Genomic DNA, 17,782 nt, shown 5'->3' with positions numbered 1-17,782 from the left:
GTGACCTGGGGCTGGGGCCATGCTCTTCCGGAGCAGGCAGGCAGGTGCGCCCACACTCTCCAATCCGGAGGAAACCAATGACAATAAGTGGGACACTCCCCTCAAGTCCTGCACCTAGATTTCTTCCTGGCTGCAGAACCCACATTCCCAGCAGCTCAGAATGGAAACTGGATCCAAGTCCCGGCTCTCCTTTGCACAGGCTGTGAGCCCCGGGACATGCCGCCTGGTCTCAGCCTCCGACAGTGTCAGCGACCCAAACTGTAACATGGGGAGGTGACGCTACCTTCCTCGTGGGGTTTTCTGAGGACACACGCGGAGGCAGAGGCCCAGTGCGTGTCTGGCACATGGCTACAGCTCACAAAGGAGCACCTACTAATATTTTATCAAAGATTGAAGTCCAGCTGTTGCAACTGGAAGGTCAGTGGCCTCTCACTTCCGCTCCCACCCTAGGGCTCCTGGGGGACACAGTTTGGAAACCCTTGACCTAGATTCTGGGCTGCCCGTAGGACCAAAAGTAGCATTAACTGACGATTTACAGGAGCCGGAACAGCATGGAATTTGTCAGCATGGAATTAGGTCACAGAATTCTTGAAACAGAGGAGCCACAGAAGCCAAAAAACTCAACATCTGAAGGCACAGTGATCTCCTGGGCCAAGAATGGTGTGGACCAACCAAGAAAGAACGGAGCCCTCCCTTGGACAGCAGCCTGCAGCACCGTCTCATGTCCTAGAGTGTCCTGGAGCGGGTGGGAGCCTTCGGCTCCATCATGATCTCCACAGACCCTCATTTCCTGAATTCCTGCTTCCCCATCGCCACTCTGCTCAAGTGTCCAGAAAGTCCAGCTGTTCCCGGGCTCCCCCTCTCCCAAGCTGGATCACCTCTATGACTCCTCCCAGGCCTCCCCGCCCAGTAGCTAAGGTCGCTAGGGTGAATCTCAGAAGGCCACCTCTGCCACATACCCTCAGCCGCCAGACACTCTGTGGAGTGGGCTTCGGACGCACCAACGACTCTAGGCCCTGCCGGCTCTGGGCCAACATTTCCTCAAGAGTGACGCAAAGGAACTGACCCCATGGGAAGACAGTGAGCACCTATGCACTGGGAACCCCCTGTGCTCCTAGAGTTTTACCTCCATCATCTCTGATTTGGCGGACCGGAGGACACGCCCAAGGCCACATGGCTGGGAAGTGGCAGGGGGTAAGATCTGACCTAAAGCTCCTGCCTGTTCTGAGAGGCCTCAAGTGCGGGTGGGCTACCGCTCAGTGAGCGACTGCAGAGACCTACAGCCAGCGCATCCCGAACCCGATTGCTGGCAGCTCCCAACCTCTACCACGGCTGACTGAGCCCCGCCCCTGGTGCCATTCCCACATGACCTTTCCAGGTGGCTAATGAGGGCCGGGGCACCTCAATAATTGGCCTCATTAGGCGGCTGGGGCTGCCCAGGGGATGGGGTGGCGGATGCTGGGCCCCGCGGGGACAGGCCAGACAGCCTCCCGTTAATTACCTGAAAAATCAGACAATTAGGCCTCCTGCCACCCGCCTGCCCACGTCCTGCTGGCCCCTAATTACCGATGACTGCTGAGCAGGCCGGGAGTGACCTGGATTTGGAACGGGGACCAGTCACTGCCATCTCTCCCATCCCCCACCCTGCATCCAGCACAGGCTGTGGAGGTAGAGAGCTGGGGGGGAGGGTTCTCAGGGAGCTTCCTGTCATCCCATTCCCCAGCCCTGGACCCTGCCCGCCCACTATCTCTCCTGCCAAGGGTAGCTCTGGAAGAAAAGATGGACACGTGGAACCCTGGTAGCTAGCCCTCAGGGAAAGATGGGTGGACTGCTGGGAGGAGTGGTGAAGACCCAAAGAGTGGAGTCCAACAGGTGTGGGGGCTGGTGAAGAAACCGACCTCCCCTTTGTGCCTGGCTCCTCCAGGGAGAAAATGCCAGACTGCGTGCTTGAGTGGGAATGCCAGAGAGGATGAAGCTGAGAGCCCTCCTGGGGGGGCCCCCCCGGCCCAGCCCTGGGGAACCTGGGCCTGACCTAGGGGAGTGCCCCAACTCAGGAGAGCTGGACCTAGACAAAGCACGGCCAGGGTACAGCTTGTGGTGTTGCCGGAGGTGTGAAGAGAAGGGCTTGGACTGGCTGGGGCGATCCTGGAAGGCCTCCCAGCGGTGATGATGGTTAGGCTGAGCCAGGTGGGGGTGCACTGCTGCAGGCGGAGGGAACAGCACATGTGAGGGCCAGGAGGTGCATCCTTTTCTGTTGAGAGCAGTGATAGAGAAGCAGGGTACCCCTCAGCAAGTATCCACCAGGCACCAGGCCATTGAGTGAGGGTGGCTGGACTGGCCCTGCCCCAGGAGGGCTGTTCAGGGTACGTGGGCTGGGGGCCGGGGATGCAGGCACAAGCCAGACAGACATGAACCTCAGGCCTCATGCAGCTTACAGACTTGCAAGGTACATAACATTCCTGTTGTGTTGTGTGATAGATCACCAGTGTCCAATATATGATGGATGGTTGGATGGATGGATGGATGGCAGACTAACACTCCCTGGGTGAAGGTGCAGAGCTTGAGACAGGGCTGACCTGTTACCCCCCATCTCTGGCACCCTCCACCTCTGTTTGTCATGTAAGAGCTCTGGGCCAGAAAGAGAGGGGATCTTCCCCAGGCTCTGGACCTCTCTCCATGGCATTTTACCTCCCCAACTGGCTCGGCCTCTCCTGGAAGCTGGGTACCCTCCCCCGCCACCAGCCTTGCACTCTGAGCCAATCTGACCTTCACCCACTGATAAGTGAGGGAGTAACCTTGTGGGACATTCAGCTGGAACTGGACACCTGGGGGGGATGTGGGTCCAAGGGTTGGGACTCCTGGATGAATGTCACGGTGTATCAATGAGAAGAGGCGGGGAGGGGAGCTCAGCCCCCACACCTCACCCACTTGGGTGGGATTTCTTGAGGGAGAGATCAATTACCTTTGTGGTTCTTATTTACTTCTTTAAGTATGCTGCTGCTGCTAAGTCACTTCAGTCGTGTCCGACTCTGTGCGACCCCATAGACGGAAGCCCACCAGGCTCCCCCGTCCCTGGGATTCTCCAGGCAAGAACACTGGAGTGGGTTGCCATTTCCTCTCCAATGTGTGAAAGTGAAAAGTGAAAGTGAACTCGCTCAGTCGTGTCCGACCCTTAGCGACCCCACGGACTGCAGCCCACCAGGCTCCTCCATCCATGGGATTTTCTAGGCAAGAGTACTGTTTTAATTAATGTAAAAGAATGTGACATTCTTTTAGGTATAACATAAGGGGCTTTCTTGAGAGTCCCTTGGATTGCAAGGAGATCCAACCAGTCTGTCTTAAAGGAAATCGACCCTGAATATTCATTGGAAGGACTGAAACTAAAGTTCCAATACTTTGCCCACCTGATGCAAATAGCTGGCTCACTGGAAAAGACCCTGATGCTGGGAAAGGCTGAGGGCAAGAGGAGAAGGGGGCGACAGAGGATGAGATGGTTGGCTGGCATCACTGACTCAATGGACAGGAGTTTGAGCAAGCTCCAGAAGAAAGTGAAGGACAGGGAAGCCTGGCATGCTGCAGTCCATAGGGTCGCAAAGAGTCGGACACGACTTAGTGATTCAACAACAACCACAAAGGGATGTCTGTGACCATACATAATAGCCTAATGGACGCTGGTGACCTCCTGTACAACACAAGAACAGGGTCAAAGTGTGCTTCGCGAGACTGTAAGCGCCGTGAGACCTGGGGTTCACGTCTGTCTTGCTTGTGCCCACCTACCCTGCCCCCAGCACCACAAACAACACCTGGCACCCTGTGAGCCAGCAACAGATTTCATCGGGGGAATCTCCCTGTGTGTGACACCCCTACCCGACTCCTACCTCCGCCAGCGTACCAACAATGCTGGTTTATCACTTTGGCTCTTTTGTAAGAGCTCGATCATACGCATCTGAATGTCTAAAACAGTACTGTGTTGTTCACTCCGGTGGAGGACTTGATAAAAATGGCTTTGAACTGAGTGTAGTTTCCTGCAATTTGTGTACTTCCCTCTACATTATGCTTTAGGGTTCACCCCTGCTGCTGCGGGAGGTGCAGTTGATTTCTTAATTCTCCTGTTACTGGATGTTTGTGTTGTTCTTAGCTTCTCCTCAGGAACAGAGCTGCTAAAAACATCCTGGGGGGTGGATTGTATTATCATTATTGTTCATGATAATGTTCCCATCCTGCCAGGGTATACATTCCCTCTTCTCCCCGACCCCCCTGCACACATGGACACTTCCCAGGTACACTGGTGCCCCGGAATGAGGTGACCTGTGACCTGAGCCAACCCTAGAGGGGTCGGGGATGGGTGGGTCAAGGTAGGGGTCCACAGCTACCTGACACTGTGCATCTCGTATCTGGATCCACACCCGTGCACCCCACTTCGACTCAACCTCATAAGTGCATCTGGCTCCATGTTCAGAACAAGATGAAATGAGAAAAGAGACTGTAGCTGGATAGTCCTGGGTTCCAGTCCTGTGGTCCAGTGACTAAGACTCCGTGTTCCCAATGCAGGGGGGCCCTGGTTGCATCCCTGGTCAGGGAACTAGATCCCGCCTGCTGTAACTAAAGATCCCACGTGCCACCAAATAACTAAATACCAAACAACTAAATAAAGGCCCGGTTCATCATGCACAAGCCCTAGGACCTCGGGTGAGTCACTTCTTCTTTCTGAGCCTTGGTTTCCTTGTGTGCACAGTGGGGGTGACTTTGGGACATTACACTGCAGAGCCCCGTGAGTGCTGAGAGGCGAGAGGCTGGCGGGGGTAATTGCTCTTTTCCCTACTCCACTCTGGCTCCTCTGCTCTCCATCTGAGGGGGCTGCCAGGGCACCCAACCACCACCCCTACGGATAAGGAAGCTGCGACAGAGCATGAAGGGCCCCACCCAGCGCCCCAGAGATCCCAGCCCATTCCTCCTGCAAGACTGACTGGTCTCCCCACCAGTGTGTCCCCCACTGCCTCTGCCGGGTCTGTGTGTGCACAAAGGCCAGCCATGCTGTCCCCTCTCTGCCATGAGACCCTGGCCCTGCCATTGAGCCTCCTGTGCTCTGTCTCGGCCCTGGGGTACGAAGCTGAGGAACGCAGAGAGGGCAGCATCAGGAGGCCAGCAGGGCTGGCAGCCCACTGTGCAGCCCGACCTCAGGCTCCTTCCTGGGCCTCACGCTGACCTCCCCTGTCCCATGGGCGCTGGAGCCCCTACCCTCCCGGACCAGGCCCCCTTCGTGTGAGGACCCCAGGTCCTGCTGGCTTAGGGCCTCCTGGACCCTACCACAGCTCCCAGCCTGCTCTGAGGGGTGCTCACACGTGGGCTGTCTCAGCCCTGTACACAGGGGGTGATGGGGGAGGCCTGATGCTACCTCTGCAGACAGACGGAGGAGGTGGGGCTGCGAGAGGAGGCCTCGGCTTGTCCGGGAGTCTAGTGCTTCATGCTGCAGTTGCACCCAGCTTTTGAAGAAGGATCTGGGGCTCCGTGTCCCACCACAGGGAAGGCGAGCGGAAACCAGGAGCGCCCCCTGCTGTCACTGCTTGCATTCAATAGCGCTGAGCTGAGTGGAGGGTCTCCTTCAAACACAGACTTCCTGCTGGAAGGAGCCCGCTGCTACTACCCAGCCAGACGAGCTCCCTCCGCGGTGCGCGGCCCGAGATCAGGGCCAGCTTTCACCCCCAGCTCTGCTCCGGAGCCGGCCTGAAGAGAAGTGGGTGAGACAGGGCCGTTCCCTTCAGCCCCCCGCACCCCTTCCCCCCTGCCAGCACCGCTTTCCTCCTCCTCGCAGGGAACCCCCTCCCGGCTGCAGCTCCATTCCCTCCAGGATCCCGCCCCCGCAGGCCCCCGGGCCCCTCCTCCACGCCGGGGGCTGGAGCACAGTAATTCGAGTTATTTTTAGCAAGCCGCATCCTCTAAGAGACGCAAGTCAAGGGGAAGCCGCCCCCGCGCCTCCGGGAGCTTCGGAGCTTCTTGCAGAAAAAAGATCGGTTAAAACCAGTGCTTGGAGGACTCGCGCCAGTCAGGCAGGGCCAGCGCTGTGGCAGGCGGAGCGACGACCCTGGGTCTCCCATCCACTGCTCCCTGTGCTGCGGGCTGGTTGTTAGGGGTGGCCTGGGGCCCGCACGTACCCTCACTGCTTCCTCTCAGCAGCTGTCCTCAGCCGGCCTCTCCTGGCTCCCCCGGTACCCCCCACCCCAGCGTCATCTCATCATCCCTGCCTGCTGAGGGGTGAAGAGAGCATCTGGGGAGCCATCCCCATTCTCTCAGTCCGCTCTGGGCGGGCTGCCCTGGGGGTGGGCAGCCTACATGTTTCCAGGGGATATTTGGGGGTCAGGGAGAGAGCTGGGTATCACCAGCCTCACCTTCTGGCCATTTCAAGCCTTGTCCGGGGGGCTATCAAATGGGACAGAGCTCCAGGTCCCCGGAGCCTCACCGTAACCCACAGTGTAGTAGGTGGCATGCTCATCCCTGTCTCACGAGAAGGTCACAGAGCTACAAGCAAATGGAACTTTTGCTCAAGGTCACCCAGCTGCTAAGTGTCAAGGCAGCAACTGGGTCATGCCCTCCAGCCTTCACCAGCGGACTGACAGTGAGTGCTTGAGAATGCGACGACCCACTAATGAACGAGCGTTGGGGGGGACACAGAAAGGAAGGAACTGAGAGTGCTGTGGAGGAGAGATGCTGTATTGGGACCCACCTGCCATGGACACCATAGCACGCTCTCCCAGAGGCTCGCTCCTCAGCTAGGACGTGGCCCTCCTTTTCCCAAGCTGTTGTCGGCGTGGGTCTGCGGCAGCACCCAAGCCCAGCAGAGCTTCCAGGAGTGGCCTCGACAGAGACATAGCTACGTGACCCTGGGCAAGTCACTTTACCTTTCTGGGCCTCTGTTTCCTCACCTGTAACATAGGATTAACAGAAGAAGCCAGTCTGCAGGTGTGGCAAGGACCAAAGCAGAGCTCCTCCTCTCTCAGGAAGACTCCAGAGCCCCTCTTCCAAACCCCAGAGGCTCCTGCCTAGCCGGACTCTCTCTGTTCTGGGGTGCTGTGCCCGCAGCTTCCTCCTGTCCCAGCCCTCAGGCTCTGCACCTCACAGATGCTCCAGGTGATTCTGATAGTAGCCCTGGACCAGCAGATGAAGGATTTCAAGGTCACAGGCCCAGCCACTCATCTCCCAAGTGGAGCCAGGGGTCATTCTTTCTGTTTGCTCCATCACAGAGAATCTCCCTCCAGGCTGTGGGCTGACCCTGTTTTACCTGGAGCCGGGGAGAGTGAGGGGCAGACGCTGGGAGTCTGGGGGATTTGCCCAGGGGCCCAGAGCTTGGAAAGGGCAGCACTTGGGCCAGAGCGCTTCTCGCTCAGGGGCTCTCAGTGGGACCTCGCGGCTCCCAGCTCTCCTGTGCCCCTCCTCGGATCCCCAGCTCCTTGCTCCTCTGTCTGGTGTCCCTGTTCCTCCCTAATCAGGGCCAGGCCTCCTCCCTCCCTCACTCCATTGTGAGTGAGGCCGGAAGTGGGTTTACTGAAGTGCTAAATGGGGAGCAGGCAAGGCAGGCCCAGAGCCTTCCCTAGAACCACCCTCACCCCCGCCTCCACACTATAAGGCACAGCCCTCCTGGTCCTCACTGCCTGCTCTTCAAGCCAACAGTAAGGATGCCCCCCTGCCCTGCCCCACTCTCACCACCCCAGTTCTGCCTTTGCCACATACCGTGTGCCTTGGGCAAGTCCCTGCTCATCTCTAGACTTCGGCTTCCCTACCTATAGGCGTGGAGAGGGGATCCAGGTGATCAAGACCCTTGCCCCGGCGCTGGTTTTCTCATCCCTTCCAGGGTCTCCTGGGAAGCAGCCTCTGTGACCTGGGAGAGAGTACAGACTTTGAGAGTTGGGGGCTTGAAATCTTAGGGAGGTGATTTCATTCATTCATTCCTCTTTCATTCAGAAGAATTCTTGGAAAGGCCACTTCACCCTTCCCTCTTGCCCCTTAAAGAATCTTCCACGTGATCCTGAGCCTGGGGTAGCACTGGGACTCAGCCCCTGGGCCATAACAGGGGCTGAGAAAGGAGCCCTCCTCTTCCCCAGCTCCTCTTTAGCCCCAACTAGAAAGGTGTGCCGGAGAAGGCAATGGCAAGCCACTCCAGTACTATTGCCTAGAAAATCCCATGGATGGAGGAGCCTGGTAGGCTGGAGTCCGTGGGGTCGCTAAGGGTCAGACACGACTGAGCAAGTTCACTTTCACTTTTCACTTTCACACATTGGAGAAGGAAATGGCAACCCACTCCAGTGTTCTTGCCTGGAGAATCCCAGGGACAGGGGAGCCTGGTGGGTTTCCGTCTATGGGGTCACACGGAGTCGGACATGACTGAAGTGGCTTAGCAGGAGCAGCAGCAGAAAGGTGTACACGGGCTGGAGGGGCATCCAGGCACGATGGGGCTCAAGGAGAGAGGGGAGCTGGAGAGGCCACAGTTGCCATGGCGCTGCAGTGCTGGCTCCACTGGAGGCTGCTAGTGGGGAAGGAAAGGGGTCCCTCCCAGCCCTCAGCTTCATTCCTCCTTTTCAGATGTTCTTTCTTCACCTCAGAGACAGGGCTGAGAGTTAGGGGAGCCTCTTATGAATACAGTCCCGCCCTATCCTGCCCCCACTCATGTCCACCTATTCCATCCCTCCCTTTCTGGTAGGTCAGGCCTCCGTGTTGCTGAGCATCTCCGCCTTCACACCTGGCCAGTCCCTGTGCCTGAGACCCACAGAACCCAGCCCAGCCCAAGGTGGCAGGAGAGGAGCCTGCCCTCCTCCCCGGGACACTGCCACCACCACCACCACCCCCTCCTTCCTAGGTATCTCCTGGGAGGGGCCAGTGGGTCTGAGCGGAAGCAGGGCCAGCACAGTGGACACCCCTACTCTGAGAATCTGTTGGCTGTAGAGGCCAGGGTTTCTCCCAGGTCACCTGTCAGTATTACAGGGTTTCCTCCAGGACCTCATTGGGCATATACCATCCCATGTTCCTCTGGTCCTGGGGTGGGGGCATCTGGACCACCATAGCTCTCCCAGGTGGCGCTAGTGGTAAAGAATCTGCCTGCCATTGCAGGAGATATAAGAGATGCAGGTTTGATCGCTGGGTTGGGAAAATTCCCCTGGAGAAGGAAATGGCAACCCACTCCAGTATTCTTGCCTGGAGAATCCCACGGACAGAGGACCCTGGCAGGCTACAGTCCATAGAGTCGTAAAGAGTCGGACATGACTGAATTGATTTAGCACAGCTCTCCCATTTGGCTGTGGGACCTCTAGCAAGTCAGTCCCCAGGACTCCATCTCCTCATCTGTGAAACAGGGTGGTGAGAACCCTGCCAGCTCCCGAGGAAATGCTCGGCCAGACCCTGGGAGGCTTCCTGCTTACTCAGCATCCCCCCACTGTCACAGGTGCAGAGACTGAGGCTCTGAGAGGCGAAGTCACTCCACTGGGGAGCAGCAGTCAGAATTTGAACTCAAGTCAATCTGATATGGAAACCTATTCCTTTAACCCCCGGGAGCCTGGTGGACTGCCGTCTATGGGGTCGCACAGAGTCAGACACGAATGAAGTGACGCAGCAGCAGCAGCAGCAGGCATAACCTCCAGTGACTCGAATGTAGACTAGCAGGGGCTTCCCAGGGACACCCGCAGGCTCCACTTTCTCTACCTTGATTCTTCTCTGGGATCAATGTATAAGTGGGACACCCTATACCACCACTGCCTGGAGCCAGTAAGATTCAACCTGCACAGAGAACCTGCTGAGAATGGGTGTGGGGTGGGGGCTTGTAGGGGGGATGGATGCTAGAAGCTGGGGTGTGAGAGGTCCTGAAGGCCCAAAGGGCTTCTTCCCAAAGGAGGGGTGCTCCAGGTGGCGACTGGCGGCCCCATTCCATCCACAGTCCTGTGCTGCCCCCATGTGGATGACAGGCTAACATTCTTGACTGGAGATGTCACATCACTTCATGGCCAGGAAACCCCCCAGAGGGAATATGTGCCCTGGGGCTGTGAAGGTGTCTCAGTGACTGGAGGAATGTACCCCTGAGCCTCTGTGGGGCCTGTCTTCTCTCTTCCTGACAGATCCTGGGCCCCAGCCTAGCACTGCAGACTGCCCACGGTCTTTCCTTCTTCCAGGAGCTTAGGACCCCAGACTTTTGGAGGAAACTGAACTTGTGAGCTGTATTTGCCGACCCTCCATCCCATATTTCAACCTCTATTCCCAGTAATTTCTAATACCTGAGAGCTTGTCACTCTGGCAGCAGCCCATGGTGTGGAAGAAATTCTGATTGCAAAAATGACCCTGATCCATGGAGCTAGTATTTGCCTTCCTTGGCCATAGCTCTGCCCTCTGGGGCCACAAGAACCAGGTGGTCTCTCACAGGAATTTTCAACCAGATCCAAAGCTTAACCCGGTGCTCAGGGGCCTCCTCTCTGATTCCCAGTCTTCTCTCCTAAAACACTGCGGTTCTGATGAGCCACTCCTCTCATCAGGGCATACTGGCAGTCTCTGTCCGTCTGTAACTCCAGGACTGAGGGGACCCGACACCCCTGAGGACTGTGGTGGCCCACCATCCTGAACCTTCCTCAGAACCTGTGCTCACTGTTAGCATTCACTTGGCACTGACATTTTCCTTTAAGCCATGTCTGCCTCCTCAGGAGCCTTATGGGGAATAGTGTGGCTTGGATGAACAATGATTAAACACTTACTGTATACTCAGCACAGTGTTCAGTGCTTTACTCCAATTATCTGGTTTAACTGATAAAGGAAACTGAAGATGAGTCAAAGAAATGGAAAGATATCCCATGCTCTTGTGTTGGAAGAATTGATACTGTTAAAGCAGTCATACAACCCAAAACAATCTACAGATTTAATGTGATTTCTATCATATTACTCATGACATTTCCCACAGAACAAGAGCAAATAATCCTAAAATGCACAGGGAACCATAAAAGACACAGAATTGCCAAAGCAATCCTGAGGAAAAAGAATGAAGTTGAAGGCATAACCCTGCCAGACTTCACATGATACTACAAAGCTATGGTAATCAAAACAGCCTGGTGTTAGCACAAAAGCAGATACATGTGCCAATGGAACAGAGTAGAGAACTCAGAGATAAACCGGTACACCTATAGTAAAGTAATCTTCAACAGAGGAGGCAAGAATATGCAGATAGTCTCTGTAGCAAGTGGTGTTGGAAAAGTTGGACAATCCCATGTAAATCAATGAAATTAGGATAGTCCCTTACTCTATATGCAAAAATAAACTTCAAATGGCTTAAAGACTTAAATATAAGACATGACACCATAAAACTCTTAGAAGGGAACATAGGCAAAGCATTATCTGACATAAATCATACCGATATTTTATTAGGTCAGTCTCCTAAGGTGACAGAATGGGTAGAATACCTAAATAGACATTTCTCCAAAGAAGACATACAAATGGCCAACAGGCACATGAAAAGATGCTCAACACTACTAATTATTCAGTTCAGTTCATTTCAGTCTCTCAGTTGTGTCCGACTCTTTGCAACCCCATGAATCGCAGCACACCAGGCCTCCCTGTCCATCACCAACTCCCGGAGTTCACTCAAACTCATGTCCATCGAGTCGGTGATGCCATCCAGCCATCTCATCCTCTGTCGTCCCCGTCTCCTCCCGCCCCCAATCCCTCCCAGCATCAGAGTCTTTTCCAGTGAGTCAACTTGTCGCATGAGGTGGCCAAAGTATTGGAGTTTCAGCTTTAGCATCAGTCCTTCCAGTGAACACCCAGGACTGATCTCCTTTAGAATGGACTGGAGAGAAATGCAAATCAAAACCGTGAGGTGTCACCTCATACAGGTCAGAATGGCCATTATCCAAAAGTCTACAAATAGGGCTTCCCTGGTGGTCCAGGGGAAAAGAATCTGCCTTACAATGCAAAGGATACCGGTTCGATCCCTGGACCAGGAAGACCCCACATGCCACAGAGCAAGTAAGCTCAAGCACCACAAATACTGATGCCCGTGAGCCTAGAGCCTGCACTTCAGAATAAGAGAAGCCACCACAATGGGAAACCTGCGCACCACAGCTAGAGAGCAGCCTCCACTCTGCAACTAGAGGAAAGTCTGGGCAGCAACGAAGCACAGCCAGAAATATAAGAAATAATTTGTTTAAAAAAAGAACTGACTTGTCTCTGTGAACTCCCTCCAGGCTAACTGATACTGCCTGGATTTGTGAAGTATTTACATTTAATTCCTCAAACATTTATCAGGTCCCCACAGGTACCCTGGCACTGTGCCAAGCACAGCAAAAATAACCCCAGATGTCTCTGACCCTGTAAATTTCAATAATTAGGCCCCAGTGGATCTCACTCAGACTGTGTGTTGGGTTGTTGCTGGACAAGACCGCGCCTCTGCAGGCCACAAGGCTCAGGCGCATCACATCCAGTCCCACCCAGACCAAGGTTTGTTGGGTCACAGGGTCCTCACATGTCTGCCTTGTGCCCAAGGCACAAGGGACCTGGCTGACAGACATTCTGCTGAGTCAAGCTAGCAGCTCTGCCCAAGGCTATGCCACAGAAGCCTCCACACAGACAGAGGGTGAGTCTCTGGGGGAACGGCTGAGGGTTTCACCTTTTTTGTGTTAGAAACTCCTTTGACATTTGGTGATGTTTATTGACCTCCTCTCACAATAAGATTTTTTTAAGTGTGTAAAATAGGATTACAAAGGGTTTTCATGAAGAGGAAAAGATGTCCACAGGTTACGACTGAATGAATAAAATCAGGTTACAGAAGAGCTTGTATAAGCTCTTTGTACATTTATGAAGAGAAAAAGAGACAGATTGGGGGGGAAGAATGAAAAGAAAGAGGAAGAAGAAGAAGAAAGAGGAAAGAAAGAGGGAGGGAGGGAGGAAGAAAGAGGAAGAAGAAAGGAAAGGAGGAAGGAAAGAAGGAAAGGGAAAAAGAAAGGAAGGTAGGTAGGAAAACTCTCTCTGTATACCTATGGCTGGCCCTACCATCTCTTCCCACTATGAAAAGCCTGGCAGGCCAATGCCTCCTGATCATGGTTCCCTTTAGCCCCCAAAATAGTCCCCTCAGATGACAGCCAAAACTCTTCATCCTTGTCATTGGCTCCTCCCTTGCCCTTCAGCTGGGACTCTGCCCTGGACCCATCCCCACAGCAACTTCAGAGGTACTGCATGGCTGTCATCCTCCTCTGAATCTGCCTCCCCATCCGGCTATGGCTCTCTGCTCACTGCTCACTCTGCCAGTGTCAAAACAACCCGGCAACAAGTCCTCAGTGTGTGTCACTGATCACTTTCTAGGAGCTGTGAAAGTGACTGCCAGTTGGAAAGCCACACAGTAGGGCAGCCTGGTTCCTTTAAAGCTGTCACAGCCTCCTTTGCCAGCCCCTACCCTGTGTGCTTCCCTTTCTCAAAGTGTGAGAGTCAAAAACCTCTTCTGGGAATTCCCTGGCAGTCCAGTGGTTAAGACTCTGTGCTTTCACTGCTGAGGGTGTGACTTCAATCCCTGGTCAGGGAATAAAGATCCCACAAGAGGTGCACTGTGGCCAAAAACCCACCCAAACCAAAAAAACCCTTCCCCTTTTTGCCCCAACTTCCGGCCCCACCTCTCCCGCACTCTGGGGCCTTGCACCACTCCCACCTCCTATAGTCCCCACCTCTTCCCACTAGCTCGGTCCACCTGTTCTCAGCACCCCTCAAGGACTTAGCTGCTGTAGAGACACCTTTCTTCCTGGCCTCAACTGATTTTTTTTTCTTTCTCTTAAAAAAAAAAATTGGCCACGCCACACAGCATGTGAGATCTTAGTTCCCCAACCAGGGATTGAACCCATGCCCCCTGCAGTGGAGGTGTGTGGTCTTAACCACTGGACCGCTAGGGAAGACCCTCAATTGTTTCTTTGTTGGCACTCGGTCACCCATGGAGCATCTGAGCCTGCTCTTCATTATCCTAACTCAGCCTGCCAGATTTCTCTCCCTTTTCTCAGGAATGCTTCAGTAAGGAGTCGCCTGTGTGTCCAGCCGCCACATCCTCCTTTCCCTTTCATTCCCCAACTCTCTGCAACATGTGTCCGCCAGTCCATGAACTTACCTGCCAAGGAGTGCAAGGAGTGTCCATTCGGGGTGGTGGGGGGCAGGGGTGGAGGGTTCTTAATATCCTGTTCTACATCAAGTGCTGTGCCAGGCAATGGAAAATGAGTGACCAAACGAGTCCTGAACTCATGGTGCTTGAGCCAATGAACACATACCCAATTAAATAAAACAGGTAATTAGAGGCTGGGAAAGTTCTATGAAGGAAGCAAACAATAACAGAACACAGAGTAACTGCAGAGATGGGGCAGAAGGTCTCTATTCCAGAGAGAGTCTAGGGAGGCCTCTCCAAGCAAGCACACCATCCAAAGAGCAGGAAGCAGGCAGTCCACGTGGAGTGGACAGCAAGTCCAAAGGCCCTGAAGCAGGAACAAGTATTTGTGCTTGGCAGGAAAGAAGTCCATAGGGGTGGAGAGAAGTGAATGATGAGTTGCCAGGACCAGGGGAAGTAAAGAATTCATCTCTAATGCAAGGGGAAGCCCTTGCAGGCTTTAAGTGACAAGATCTGATTTGTATCTTAAAAAGTACCCTCAGGGACTTCCCTGGCAGTCCAGTGGTTAGGACTCCACACTCCCAGTACAAAGGACAAGGGTTCAACCCTTGGTTTGGGGGACGAAACCATGCCACATGGTGTGGCCAGAAAAATAAAGAAAAGTGCCCTCAGACCCCCACCGCTGTGTGGAAAAAAAAACTGTAGGGGTAAGATGTGACAGGGCAATAGTTATAAGGAGGCAATGTTTACTCATTTTGGGTATCAACAGACATATCACATTTAATGCCTCTAAAAAGAAAACATCCAGGATAAACGTATACGTATAGCTGAGTCACTTTGCTGGGCACCTGCAACACTCACAATACTGTTAATCGGCTGTATTCCAATATAAATTAAAAGCTTTTTTAAAAAATAAAGAAACACCCGAGCATTGGCTCCCTCAGAATAAACCAAGACCCCTGTCCCTCCCCCATTCGTGCCCATTTCTGTAGAAGGCACCATCTTCAGCCGCTTGTTCAAGCCAGAAACCGCAGGGCTACACTGGCCTTCTTTCTTGGCGAGTCGACTGTCTTTCTTTATCCACTCCTATCCAGCCCTCGTGTCCCCACTCAGCTCCAGGTAAAGTCCTGTCCCACGTTCCTCACAGCTCTGCCTGCTCTCCTCGGCCCCCTACTGTTCACTCTCCACACAGCAGCCAGGGGTACTCCTTTCGGCACACTAATTTCCTGTCACTTCCCGCCTAACGTGTATTCCCTAAGGACTCCCGTCGCCTTCAAGACGTTTAATGAGACCTGAAACTCAATCCAGGAAAAATAGGAGGCAAAATCTGAATGAGCCAGCCCGGCTTGTTAGCCTCGCCTTCCTGTCTGGATTCTAGCCTCCGGGCCTAGGAACTTTTCTTCACAGCGTTGGGGGAAGCTTTTCCAGTAGTGCCTTCCTGCTGCGACGAGCCTATTTCCCGTGCTACACCGCGGCCTTCCTCTTTCTCTTCCGGTCCCACGCGCTTCGGCAGCTGAGGGCCGTGGTGAGTGCTAGCCGCGCGGTATCCGGAGCCATCCGTGACTCCTGGATGGCTGCGGGCCGCGAGGCCTGGGGAGGACTGGGAGACCGGCGCCTGGCTGTGGGGAGCGGAGGCTGCTGGGCGGGGGCGGTGCTCATGGGTTTTCACCGGGTGGATGCGAGTGGGGAGAATTCAGATTTAGGGGGAGAGCGCAATCTTGCGGCTGGGAGTTGGTTTCAAAGTACCCTTACCTGAGTTTGGAAGGGGGAGACTGGCGTCGGGTCTTGCAGAGTGAATCGAGGCACATGCGTCTGTGTTGCAGCCTCATTGTGGCTGCACGATCTTCTAGATCAGGGCGAAAAGGTAGACCCAGTCTGGCGAGCCCCCAGCTCTGATCTCCTCTCGTTCTCCAGGTGCAGACATGGCCAAGTCCAAGAACCACACCACGCACAACCAGTGTAAGTTCCCTGGCCCAGCCAGCATCTAATGCTCCAGACCCTAGCAATGGCCAGGGAAGGAAAGCACATTTTCTACTGTGGGCATGGGGTTGATGTTACTTTCAGCATTACCTTTGGGGTTTAGATTTACAAGCCTTGAGATACTCATTTGCATTCAGTGATAAAGGGTTTCTTAAACAAATATTAAGTAATGGGAAGTTATGGTTCTCCCCGGCTTGCCAGCTGTGATGGTTGTCATATTAGAGGAAATCTCTTACTTTGGTCTAATTCCTTTTCTTTCCCGCAGCCCGAAAATGGCATAGAAATGGCATCAAGAAACCCCGATCACAACGATATGAATCTCTTAAGGGGGTGAGTGTATGCACTGAATCACATGAGTGTGTCTGTTTGGCTCCAGTTGCATGGACAGGGTCTTTCATTCACTCATGTGCTTAACTGTCCTTCATTTTACTTGGACTCCAAGCTCTGTCAGGCCTGTAATAAAGTTTTACTTGGCCTTTATTGGCCTGGGGTATAACCCCCTGGTCAGGTGGTAACCAGCTACCTGAGGGCAGTCTGATCATCTCCCTTGGTCACCCAGAGCCTTTCAAGGGAAAGGATGGCCTTGCCTGTGTGTACCTGGTACCTTGTGAGCACTGCATTCCACTTCGACCACCCATATGACTTGATCTGACCCTGTGCTGGGGAGATCTAATGATTAGCCAGGAAGGCTGATGCCATGGGGTCTGAGCAGAACTGGGCCCTCTCTCCACTTTGCTTCTCCCCTGTACCATTGGTCTCTCCCCCTACCCCTCTTCCCTCCCTTAGTCTTTTACACCTTGTTTGCTGTGAATCTGTTGTACCAACCTTGGTATTTGACATTTTCTAAGGAGGAGGGGTGGGGTGTCCCTGAGGGGGTTTTCGGGGAAGACTCAACCAAAATCCTGCTGTAGGAATTTCTTCTTTCCTTCTGCGTCTGCATTTGAACTCTACTGGGCTCTGGGCATGTAGCCCTGAAAATGTGTTCTGTGTATAGATTAGCAGGGTGGCATTACTGACTTTTGGGGTGGTGGTACGTGTTTGTCTGCAGATAGTTTCTACGGCTCAGGTTATTTCTGCATTTAAGGTTGACCTGATGCTGTCTCAACTCCCAATAGTCCTGATAGTCCAAAGTGCTGCTATAGAGAAGGGGGACCAAGGGTGACTTGGCCCTTACATGCTGCACTTAAGCTGTCTGTACATTTCTTGTCTACCAGGTAGACCCCAAGTTCCTGAGGAACATGCGCTTTGCCAAGAAGCACAACAAGAAGGGCCTGAAAAAGATGCAGGCCAACAATGCCAAGGCCGTGAGTGCGCGTGCCGAGGCTGTCAAGGCCCTCGTGAAGCCCAAGGAGATCAAGCCCAAGATGCCAACAGGCGGCAGTCGCAAGCTCAGCCGACTTGCCTATATCGCTCACCCCAAGCTTGGGAAACGTGCTCGTGCTCGCATCGCCAAGGGTCTCAGGTTCTGCCGGCCAAAGTCCCAGGCCAAGGCTCCAACCAAGGCCAAGCCACCTGCAGCTGCAGCTCCAGCTGCCAAGGGTGCCCAGGCCCCCACCAAAGCTCCGGAGTAGAGACCTTCATCTGCCAGTGTGAGGACAGAAGGACTGGTGTGACCCCCTGGGCTGCTGTCTGCGTGGGGCTGGTGTCCTCCTGTGCTATTTGTACAAATAAATCTGAGACAGGATCTGTCGATCAGCCTGTGTC

The 17,782-nt window shown here is 54.1% G+C and overlaps 1 protein-coding gene and 1 long non-coding RNA gene across 2 annotated transcripts in view; one reads left to right on the top strand and one right to left on the bottom strand.

Annotated features, from left to right (window-relative positions):
- The window catches only part of LOC129547895 (uncharacterized), a 31,274-nt gene extending 16,760 nt beyond the window's left edge, over positions 1 to 14,514 (bottom strand). Inside the window, exons 1-3 of the long non-coding RNA XR_008684158.2 lie at positions 14,108 to 14,514; positions 7,776 to 7,873; positions 6,722 to 6,920 (exon numbers count right to left, since the gene is read on the bottom strand). This is a non-coding gene — a long non-coding RNA (uncharacterized LOC129547895). The remainder of the gene's footprint in view (positions 1 to 6,721; positions 6,921 to 7,775; positions 7,874 to 14,107) is intronic.
- A 1,008-nt stretch (positions 14,515 to 15,522) lies between these two features.
- On the top strand, positions 15,523 to 17,768 carry RPL29 (ribosomal protein L29). Its single transcript, XM_055413955.2, has 4 exons — positions 15,523 to 15,623; positions 16,013 to 16,057; positions 16,344 to 16,408; positions 17,293 to 17,768. Exons 2-4 carry the CDS (start codon positions 16,021 to 16,023, stop codon positions 17,647 to 17,649), a joined length of 459 nt encoding a protein of 152 aa, XP_055269930.1. The 5' UTR covers positions 15,523 to 15,623; positions 16,013 to 16,020; the 3' UTR covers positions 17,650 to 17,768.
- Positions 17,769 to 17,782: the final 14 nt, after the last annotated feature.

Source organism: Moschus berezovskii, chromosome 24 (genome assembly GCF_049115385.1).
Source record: "Moschus berezovskii isolate FMDL1 chromosome 24, NW_MosBer_1.0, whole genome shotgun sequence".
NCBI lineage: Eukaryota > Metazoa > Chordata > Mammalia > Artiodactyla > Moschidae > Moschus > Moschus berezovskii.
This window is presented reverse-complemented; position numbering and strand designations above follow the sequence as displayed.